The 12022-nt window shown below is 37.0% G+C and overlaps 1 protein-coding gene across 1 annotated transcript; it reads right to left on the bottom strand.

Annotated features, from left to right (window-relative positions):
* Nucleotides 1-332: 332 nt before the first annotated feature.
* Nucleotides 333-10796, bottom strand: LOC149211078 (acyl carrier protein 4, chloroplastic-like). The gene is made up of 4 exons (XM_089396896.1): nt 10615-10796; nt 1164-1277; nt 824-946; nt 333-744 (listed from the first exon to the last, which is right to left on the bottom strand). Exons 1-4 carry the CDS (start codon nt 10681-10683, stop codon nt 595-597), a joined length of 456 nt encoding a protein of 151 aa, XP_089253022.1. The 5' UTR covers nt 10684-10796; the 3' UTR covers nt 333-594.
* Nucleotides 10797-12022: the final 1226 nt, after the last annotated feature.

Genomic DNA, 12022 nt, shown 5'->3' with positions numbered 1-12022 from the left:
TTTTATAAATAAAATGAGTAAACTTTTTTCAACTGAGAAAAAGAAAAATAATAATTGCCAGAGACTTATATACAACCAACCGTTAGCTCATTCAAGACTTCGATTATAGCACAAATGTATGACAGTTCCTTTTCCACAAAAACTTTGAAAAAAAATGTTACCCAGTCCTTTGTAGTTGTGAATATGAGTCCACACCAAAAGACCAAACCGGGGTCTTAGAAAGGTACTCACTTTCCGTAGAAAGTTATTTCAACATAAATTAATACTACAATTCCCGATTAAAAAATGATTGATCACAACTCAACAGTAAACACGATATAGTTGCCATCAGATTTAAGTACTAAATTTCACTTCATTATTGCCTTTGAAAAAAGTGATTAACAAAAATAAGCTAACCCACATGGGGAAATAAAACTATCAATTAACTAGACAGTTGAAATGTTCTTAAGTATCAATAGGTTCAAAGAGACGATGGATTATTCTTCAGGGATGACCCAACACATTGTGCACCGGATCCAGAAAAAAAGCCACAATGACTAACAGATGACGTTAGATGTGCACTTGGATAGCCTTTAGGTAACACGCATACACCGCTCAAGATTTAACTGCCTCAGCTGCAGAACCTTCCACCCCGGAAAGCCTTTCTATCAAATCGGCTGCTTCCTGAACAGTTGTAATGTTCCCAGCATTTTCTTCTTCGACAGTGATTTTGAATTCCTCCTCAAGAGCCATTACTATCTCTACCTGAAAGTACAGGATATGATGTAAGCCCAAACCCACAATGACAAGTTAACATGAACGTCATCGGTATAATCAATATTACCGTATCAAGAGAATCAGCACCCAGATCAGAAAATTTGGATTCAGGAGTCAAAGGCTTATCATCTGATAATGCTAACTGACTCTTCACAATATCACATACTTTGTTGAGAGTCTCTGGCTTGGCCTGTTCAAAGAATAGGTGATCAGAAAGCATACAAGATTGCAAATGAAAGATAAATATTTACATTCCGAGTTCAAATATGATAGTAACAAAAACATTTATGCCAACCAAAGTGTCATAAAAACGGACGGCACATGAAAATAAAGACCTTCATCACAAGGCTTTTGCAAGAACTATGGAAGATTTCAATTACAGCTTGTGATGGGAAGAGAAACTATACCGCACAAACTACTTTCAAAGCACCGGAAGTGCATTGTGAAGATTGAAATGATGGAAAATCAAATCTTTGTTGTCCAAATGATGCTGCCTTTAGTCCAGAGAATCTAGGGACAACCTGCAACCAGCGAAGAAAACATAGGTTATTAATGGAATTGTGTGCATTCTTCATTCTCAAGATACAAATAGTATACATAGATAATGAAAACAGAAAAGCAACAGATTTTATCCTAAAAAGCACACTGAAACTACTTCAAACAGTAAAGCAACTTCAGGTTGTGATGCCAAAGTGGGATGGTTAGAAACTATATTGCATGGGGACCTATCCTGCCCAAAAATAATCACGTACCCTCCGGCCCCGCGTTCTGGGAACTTTTGGACCCTTAGGAAAAGCCCCCAAACTGTTGGGGACTCCATTGGGGACTTGAGGACTTGCTAGCCGTCCCCCAGACGTTCTGGACAGATTCCAGGGATGTTCCAGACAGATTTCAGGGATGTTTTGGGAAGGTCTTAGAGATGATCCAAGCACAAAGCTTCAATTTTGACAATCATGGAAATTGGTGATTGAACAATATGATCATTTTTCCCATTCATTTTTTTTTGGAATGAATGGGATCTAAATTTTTTGTACAAGTTGCAGCTCAAAACATCGGTTTTGTATGATGGGTTTCATTTTGGATTTCTAGTGATTTAGATATTGGATTTTCAATGGTAAAATTACAAAAAGCACCCTCCATGTCAAGAAAACAGAAAATACAACATTTTAAAAGGATGATCCTTGTGGTTATTTTTCTTGTTCTTTCTTAGGATCATCTCAGTTTTTACATATTGTATGTGGGTTTCGAGGACTCATTCAAGTTCAGTGCTTCCATCATCCCAACCCCAAACATTGTGAAAACAATCAGATAGTTGTGAATTGGATTGAGTACTAAATGTTTAAATAAATTTCTATTCAATCCCCTTCTTAATTTGAAATATGCATTTAATATCATTAGAAAACCAAATTATTTTATAGTGGTTTTCAACATGGCTATAAAAGTTCGCAAAACCTATTGAAAAGAGAATGCCTTTTGTGTTTAACATAGTCACCATTAACAAGAAAAATGAGGAAAAAAAAAACTAATATAAAGACAGTTCTCCTTGATAGATTGTCCATGGACCTTATTACAAATTTAAAGTAGTTACACTTACGCTTCCTAAAGCTAAAACTCACGTCTAGTGGCCAATAATGGAATGTCACTCAACCCCTTCTCAAATTGTTTAATATTTTAATTGGCGAGTGGTAAGGGTTATGCATAATACTAGCTTGAAACAACTACAAATGTTAATAATGAATTCTGCATATATATATTGCCGTCCCGAAGATAGAACACATGCTTTCAAATTTTGGGGAAGGTTGTTTTGTCAAAGGTATTGATGGGTATCATAACTCTCTAGGCATTCCATCTCAGGTGGGAAAGGGAGATACAGGGTTGCATGTGCAGAGGGAATTTCAATCTCCTGGTTTGGAGGACAAGGGTTTGAGATCTGTAAAGACATCCTGTCTTCCCAGTCCACAAGTCTAGGGTGGTTTCATCTCAGATGTGTTGATCTCACTCGAACGAAGGTCAAGAGTTTATATCAGCTAACAAACCTTCTACTGATCCATTAAAGGTGTAAGGTTTATTGGTGCCAGCCTGGATTGGGGGTCTCTACGTGGAGGTCTTAAGGGGAAGGAAATCGATAGAGAGTCTCATGAAGGTAAGGGCAACAGGAAGAGAAGGTGAGAAGGTGATAAGTGGCAAGGAGATCGATACAGAGTCTCATGAAGGTAAGGGCGAAGGTCAAGAGTTTATATCAGCTAACAAACCTTCTACTGATCCATTAGAGGTGTAGGGTTTATTGGTGCCATCCTGGATTGGGGATGGGAAGGAGATCGATACAGAGTCTCATGAAGGTAAGGCAACAGGAAGAGAAGGTGATAAGGGGGAAGGAGACTGATACAGAGTCTCATGAAGGCAAGGGCAATAGGAAGAGAGGGAAGGAAGAGAGGGAAGGTGATAAGGAGAAAAGAAGCAAAGGTAAAAATGGTTGTGCAGGAAGACTTGGGGCTAGGTCAAGTTTTGGAATTATTCAGGAAAACTTTGATTGGAAAATATTTTAGGAGCCATATAGCAACACAAATACTAAATATTTTGATTCAACAATTCTAGAAGCCAATAATAGGATATGGTCCAATTTATTACATCATGCCCAAACGTTGGCTTAGCTTTCTCTTTTGATCTAAAGAGGGTGCCAATAAATATTGAATGGGAGTTGGTTTCAGGATTCTTCATTTCTGTTCTTGAAGCCTTGGCATGCATGCTTCAATTTGAGAATAGAATAAGACTCCAAAATCTCGATCTAGTTCAAAGGTGTCTTCCATTGGAGTTCTGAACAGGAAAATTTCAGGAGCAGTTAAGGAATGAGTTCGGTAAGTTTCTTATGGTGGATTCCTCCTTTAAAACTATGGTATTCAGGACAGTTGCCAATTTTCTTTTGGAAATCAATGTTAAGGAAAGATTGGTGGATACTGTAGGCATACCGCTGGGCTATAGAATCCATAAACAAATTCTAGACTATAAAACGTTCCATTTAGGTGTGTGAGATGTCAGATGCACAGTCATATTGCCAGAGATTGTTCTAAATCCTTTTTGAGGAAGATTTGGAGGAGAAAGGATGAGATTTTGAAGTCCACACAAGAAAAATATGAAGGGAATTACACTGTGGGTCAACCTAATGCTAAGGGAGAAGCAAAGGAATTAAGTCATGCAGATGACCAAAAAGAGCTCTGAGAATCCCATTCCAATTCTATAAGTCCCAGCTTCAAAGGATGATAATTCTATGAAGAGCTGTCCCATGAGAGGCCTGAGATCCCTACAGAGAACTTTTAGGGCTTCAGGAGTAGCAGAAGGTATGTCCATCTCTGATCCTTCTAGCCAATTCACTCATAATATCATCAATAGTGGTTTGGGTTATGGTGCTTTTGGGCTAAATCTTACAAACAAATCACTCAGTCCTTCTAAGACACCAAAAAAGGAAAGATTACTAGGTAGAGAAAAATCTAATTATCTCTTTCCTAAGGCCTGAGGCACTATCCAATCCTAAGTCCAAAAGAACCTCCCTAGAAGATTCAAAAAATTCAAAAGGGTCTTAGTAGCAATTGGGACGATATCATTTTCAACCGAGGGAGCAAACCTGTGAAGGGGTAAGTCAAGGTTTGTATTATTTAAATCAGGCAGAGATACTTTCACAGCATCTATCTTGTTAGAGGATGAAGGTCAGAAGAGTCACTTGACTTAGAGAGGGAAAAAATATAGGTGGCATCTAATGATAGTGGAGTTAAGAACAAGTCACATAAAAAATAAAGATGAGGCTGACTCATTGGCATGGGCACAATACAAGGTATCTGGGATGTATTCTGTTAGACTTGGAAACAAAGTGTTGATTTCAGTTGATGAACAAGTAGAGGCCTAGTTGTGGGCAAAATCTGGAAAATAAAAGACCCCCCAAAAACCAAGGTATTCTAATGGTTGGCACTTAAAAATAGGGTATTGACATGGGATATGATTCAACAAAAGGCCTAAGAGTGGCCCGAGTCTATGCAATTTGTGTAGAGAAGCTGAGAAGGATATTGGTCATTTAATGATTTACCATCCTTACAGTAGTCGAATTTGGTAGGATGTCGAGAACCTGACTGGTATCTCTAATGTCTGGAATCGTATATCCATGGAACAATGTCTGGGAAAATGGTTTAGAAAGGAGTTAAAAGCTTTCAGAGAATTACCTTTTTAATATTGTGGGTATTTGGCTTTCCTGTAATGATAGATTATTTAATGACATCCAGACGTCAACCTTTCAGGTGTACTCACAGGTCTACCGTCAGTGGTATATTTTAAGGTTGTAGAGAGCTGATGAAGGAGTAACAAGGCAAATTAGGAATCTGTTGGTAGAAAAGACACCCAAGAGGTTTCTTTGATGGAGCCAAACAAGATCCTCATCATTTCTGTGGCACTAGAGGAATATAATTCCTTGCAAATGAGCATTTTATTAAATTCAAAGCATGTTTCTTGGGTACAGGAACCAACAACTCAAGAAGAACTCTCAGCTTTTATGTGTCTCTTAAAACTGGCAAACCGGAAAGGGATTGAAAGAATGCAAGTATTTGGAGACTCTTTACCTGTAATCAACTGGATAAGAAGTGCTAACCAGATTCAGAATGTGACTCTCAGACCTCTAGCAGATCATCTGAAAAAAATCTCTGGTCTTTTTCAAAGCATTTCTTTCACACATTTTTAAATGGGAAAGGGATTGAAAGGATGCAAGTATTTGGAGACTCTTTACCTGTAATCGACTGGATAAGAAGTGCTAACCAGATTCAGAATGTGACTCTCAGACCTCTAGCAGATCATCTGAAAAAATCTCTGGTCTTTTTCAAAGCATTTCTTTCACACATTTTTATCGAGAATTGAACAAGGTTGCAGATGGACTATCAAAGGAGGCACAGCAGGTGGTGGAAAGAATTATTATACAACTGGAGGACACACTAGATGGTGCTCTCTCCATTTCTTCTCATGCTTTAACCTAGAGTCCTTTCTGAAGTTGTATTTTTTTTCAAGTCTTGTATAAAATCCAAGAAACTATACAAGAAACATTTATAGGTTAAATATATGGGAGCTTTTATTATCATGAAGTATATTTTGAATTTCATATAGAATTTGGGTTTTCTTTCAGATAATCCTGAGATTGAGAAGCAGCAGATATTTTGGATATTCTCTATTCAACAAAGAGCTGTGAGCATCTTAAGAATGTAGTTATCCATTCAAACTAAGAATGGAAATTATGAATTTTTCTCTCTAGAAAAAAAAATGAATAAATAAGAAAATATAAGCCATTAATATTATAAGGCCACTATATAAATCCTTTTTACTCAAGGTATCAAAACTTATAATAATAATAATAATAATCTAACTTTAACGTCACAGCCAAGCCAGACACCAAATTGGTGTATGAGCCTCCCTTGTTTGAGAGATAAGGGACCCGCCTCTACACAACAATTTGACTATGAAAGTCTACAGAGGTGTACATACTCTACCCCCTCTGGAATCTGGATTGAACCTGTGACCTATAGGAACATGTGTTCTTAACCATTAGGCCCACTCAATAACACCCTTAATATTAAAGTACCAATGTTAAAGTCCTTAACCAAAAAAGACCATATTATAACAGATTACCAATGTGTAAAAGCTTCTAATATTATAATTACTAAATAATGCTATAACATACCATCAGGCCACTATATGAATCTTGCACTATTAAAAAACAACATATTACAATCTTAATATTAAGGCACCAAAGTTAAGGTTCTAATATATGAAGACCATAACACATAAAGTACCAATGAATAAAAGCTTTTTCTTTCATGGTATACATATGCCAGGGAAACCCATCGGGCACTTACCCTCAGTTTGAGGATGGTACCCAAGGTAAACTAGATTTTGCAAAAGCTCAAGCCTTTTTTTCAACAACAAGCTCATGGCCATTACAACAATATACTCATTAAGCATTCAACATGTCATTGTGGGAATTGAACCTAGTTGTGGGGAAAACACTCTTCCTCACCACTGCACAAGCTAAACCCAATTGACACCAATGGGTAAAAAGCTCTTATTATACAATATGACACCTGGAATACTATCTTAAATTAATACTATCACAATAAAACCTATCTCGATATCTAAAGGGATATTAGAAATTAGAATACTGTTCTAGATTGTAAGACACTAACAGAGACTAAAGGAAGAGGATGATACTCTGGTCTGGTCTGAAAATCCTCTTCTGGGATCGTACATCACGAAGTTAGGCTATAAAATCCTGTGTGAAGAAGCCCAACAAGATGAGATGGCTTGGTAGTGGAAAGTAACAGCCCCTCTTAATTTCAAAGTATATATGTGGTTGATCCTGAAGAACAAATTCATGACATGAGAAGAGCTTCAAAAAAAATGCCGGAATGGTTCAGGAAGATGTACGCGCTGTAAACATTACGGAGATCCCACAGATCACTTATGAAATTCCTGCACTTGTGCTGGTTTGGACAGAAATGGAGATTGTTACTGGTTGCAAGGAGGGGGACATGGATCGATTGTAGAAGAGGCTCTCAAAAACTGGTTCCTGAACAAAGCATCAATAGCTTTCAGAGCCCTTCCTTTTGTAGTGTGGCGGGAAATCTGGCTAGCTAGGAATGCTGATCTCCATACCAATGTGCTTAACACAGATTCCACCTCTGTTTGATCACTTTAATTCTTTTCCAAGCCATTAAAGGCAAGAATCATTAAACAATTACAAATTGTTTTTTTTTTTTTTGTAAGTTTCAGCAACAGTGAGGCTACATCATGGTCATGTTCAAGAATAACACCCGAATAGGGCAGGGAATTGAATCGGTGACTTAACATCTAAGAGTGCTTTAACAGCGCACCCGATTGCCGTCTATCCAAAACCCTGTGGACATTAAACAACTACAAATTGACTAGTCAATGCCCTGGGGTATTTTCTATGGAGCAAGTCAGGAAAATAGTTCTGTAAGCTGGAGGGTGTTTGTATATCTCTGATGAGTAGTTATTTGTCTTTAAAGCAGGTTTGGGCAGAGGCATTAACATTTATGTTGAGTTGATAGCTTTAAAGATCCTATTAAGACTGTCCGTGGAAAAAGGCTTTTCAAAGTTGCAAGTCTATGGGGATTATGAGGTGATCCTTAACTCGGTAAAAGGCAACTACGGGATGGGCAACATAAAGTTGCAACCTATTCTGGATCAGTTCAAGTTTACGATGGCCCTTTTCTCAAGCACTACCTTGCTCCACATAATCGAGAACTGAATACTCAGGTGGACGAGCTTCCAAAAGCAGGTCGGCAGAGAACTGTTAACAATGGTTACCTGTCTGAGTTTCAACGAGGTATAAAACAAGATGAATCTCTTCAGATATTTGAAGTTTGATATAATTCTGTAGAGCTCTAAGTTCTGAAGAATGTTGTAGTGTGTTTTTTTTGTTAAGGGGCAGTGAATGTGTTATGCTGGAAAAGTCTTATATATGGTTTTCGGAGGAGAGGTGATACCTGTAGTTTTGGGTTCAAATTTAAAACTTGGTACGAAAACAGTAATATGGTTTAGACAGTTTTAATTTCTGATTTTTTCTCTGAATATAGAAGGAAGAAAATATGTTTTCTCTCTACTATTCAGGTTGTAAACGAATGCTGCTACAGCACTATAGAATCTACTCACTTTTATTATATTAATCAAATATATATGACTTTTTTCCAAGGACAAAAGGTAACACACTAACATGATTACATAATAAACCTATTTTCTTATACACACCGTACAGTTACAATCTTTGTAATTATCTAACTGAAGAGATAATTAACAACCTATCATGTACATTGAGAATACTAACCCGGATTGTAACACACTAGCATTATAACACAATAAACCTATTCACATACATTGAGAATACTAACCCAGATTGTAACACACTAACATTATAACACAATAAACCTATCCTCTCATATAGAGTGGCTATTTATGGAATTGTCCTAACATTCATTCTAACAGCCTGTCAATTGGGTTTATATGGGGGATTGGGAGGAAAGATTGTTATCCTCACCACCCAAATTCAATAACCGCCAGTGACATGATGAGCCTTGTTGTTGGGTCTGTGCTAGGCCTCAAGGAACGACCAAAACATGTATATTCCTTGTATGGAATATAAAGGTATTTCTCATGACAAAAAAATCTGAGCCTTGTTGTTGATTCAGAGTAGTCCCTCAGTAACCCAACATAGATCCATCTTAAATACGGATCTAACATGAACCGAGAGGGATCCAATTTCTTCACGTGCAATTTTCTTTTATGAACCGACATTATTTAAATATTTTGTATAGTTATTTAATCTTTTATTTTAAAATTTTTTAAAATTTATATTTTGGCAGACATGAGCAAAATTTCAACTTTGATGATGGACGGGCAGAGTTACACATCACACTGGGCTGTAAAATAAGCCTCTCAGCTCAATAATTTAATAAAAAAAATCATTCTCAAAACCTATCACTGAGGCTAAAAGGAAGACAGACATCCCTATACAACCATTATAACAACCAATCACGTACATTGCGAATACTAAACCAGATTATAACACAATAAACCTATTCTCTTATATAGAACTACTATTTATGCAGTTGTCCTAACAACTATTCTAGCAACCTACTACTAAAATTTATAAGAAAACAGACATCCCTATTATATAGGGTGACCTGGACATAAAGATCTTATACTAAAGATTTCAACTTGAAACCTTAAATTCAGATGAACAAAGACAAGACTAAGAAAAACCCTCTCAAAGAGGAACTTGATGTAGAGATGTATGCTTAAGGCCCCAAACGAATTACCTGCGTTCATAGTTACTTTTTCCCGAGGGAAAAAGGTAGCAGGGTAACATGATTAGTATTACATTAAACCTTTTTCTTATCTAAAGTTACTATCTTTGTAATTATCTAACTAGAGAGAGAATATTAACAACGATTCTTACAACCTATCGCATATATTTAGAGTACTAAACCACATTGTCTTCAGGAATCCAGAGACGGTCTTGTCCCAATAACTGAAGGCAATTAGACCAGAAGCAGCTTCAGCGAATCTGAAAATGCCAGACATTTTGTGTGAACAAATTGAGCCATGTTACGATGCCTATTTTTGCTTGTATTTAAGTATGGTTAGGTGATATGATCTAAAACTCTGATTTTTAATATACTCGGGACCGTAAATGTCTCACCTTTTGGACAGAGGCAGATCAGCACTAAAAAGAACGCCAACAGGTACTTAATAACTGAAAACAATAATATCTGAAGCAGCTTCAGTGAATCTGAAAACGGCAGCTATTTTGTATATGGGCCTAGTTCAGCCTTGTTATAAGGCATATTTTTGCTTAAGTATGTTTAGGTGAAATTATTTAAAGCTTTATTCTTGAACATTCTCGGAGCTATAAATGGCTCTTATTTTGGACAGATGATGGATGTTTGTTTTAGGCTGTCTAAAGACTATGTTTTTTTAAGTAGAAGAATTTGAAGCTAAAATTTGAGACCTGTCGATGATAGAAGGCCTTCAGTGCCCCTCTTTTTAACTCGACGATTTTTCATTGGAACCAAGAAAAGGGGATTCACAAAAGGAATGAAACCCAGATCCGGAAAAGTAAAAACTCTTCACAATGCATTTACAGAGCACGCACGGATACATAAATAGACTGAAAACCAAATCCAAAAAAATTAAGTACTCTTCACAACACATTTACAGAGTACACAGGGATCCATAAAAAGAATGAAATCCATATAAGGTAACATGACACGAATCCTTGTTAGTCACAAGGACAGAAGAAACACAATTACATACCTGTTTTTGGTTCCATGATGGCGCTGCTGCGACCCGAACCACAGAAAAGCTCGCTGAAGCGAAAGCCATTGCTGCCGAAATCTTAAGAGAATGAAAACCAGAAAAGGGTTTTTAAACGCAGCGCCCGAATTGCTTCCTGAAAGAAATGACAAATACAGGGCTCATTTATATGGCATGGCCATTAAGTGCATGTTGACGAGCTCATTGTTATTACCGATATATTCTGCTCATTTGGATAAATCTTTCAAATCCGAATTGTCATAATTTAAGAGGTAGGTTAAGGGGTAGGTGATTCCGCTGGATTAGCAGCGGATATTTTATCACATACGAGCAAAGGAAAACTTCTGTTTAGTGACCGCCACTAAACCTGTGTAGGTGGGATATTCAAACCCAAGGATTGTGCTTCTGTCACGCTTTCAAAGGTCGCGGTTACTGGGCAAAGGTTCGAATCTAACCGGAGACAAAGCGTCTTAATCATTCCGAAAAGTCAGGGAAATGAACCACATGTAGAATTTTGGGTGAAAACTTCGTATCTCTGTACACGATAGTTGCCGACTCAAGATTATCTGTGACATCGTCAGACATCAGTGAAGTGTCATCAGTGAAGTGTCAGTGTTTTACAGTTTGTAGGATAAAAAGAAGAAAGAAATTATTTTAAGATAGGTTAAGAGACTGTTGATTTTTTTTCTGCTTGATGTATTCGGTTTCAAAATAAATGCTGCCATTTTCTGGACAAACTTTTGGCTAAATAGATTATCCTAAGAGCTAGCTGCAAGCATATCTGCATAATTTTCCTTGTTGTCTTTGAAGGCCTCACATTCTAAAATGAAATGTTTTTATGTTTCCACTTTTCCGGAAAAACAAAAAATGCATATTTTTTCCTCCAACGCTTCCTTTGGCCTTTTCCAGCACTTTGTTTCACAACGGAGTTTATGAGAATTAGTTCTTAATTGAGCAAAAAGAATGGAAATTTTGGCTCTCCAAGAGATATTGACCTCTATGTATGCTTTTCGTTGATGACTATGAGAGGGATTAAACACTTCAATATAGTATTGTGGTTTCTCCTGGGTGGCTCCTTATCCCAAGTAGGCTTGTGGAACTTTTCCATAACAAAAGTTTTTATCTCTTTGTTGTTTATGGGACACGTGTTCAAACAAATACCCCATTTACTAAACCATTTGTCATTTCGCTGCATCCAAGTTTTTTTGCTCTTGCACAATCTATCATTAAAGACAACCTTAGGCCATCTACCCTCTTCCATTTGCTCAATTTTTTTTTAATACCTTATGACTCACACCATAGCAATTGCCTCAATAGGAGCAGTGCTTGTTTCACTTAACAAGATATCATAAGGAACTGCATTTTTAATCTTAAATTTGTTTGTAATCAAATGCTTCTGAATTTTCTC

Source organism: Pinus tabuliformis, chromosome 1_2, assembly GCF_031772625.1.
Source record: "Pinus tabuliformis cultivar Carrire ecotype Pingquan chromosome 1_2, CPIR1, whole genome shotgun sequence".
Classification (NCBI taxonomy): Eukaryota; Viridiplantae; Streptophyta; class Pinopsida; order Pinales; family Pinaceae; genus Pinus; species Pinus tabuliformis.
The sequence above is the reverse complement of the archived record's forward strand: the minus strand, read 5'-3'. Positions and strand labels throughout refer to the sequence as shown.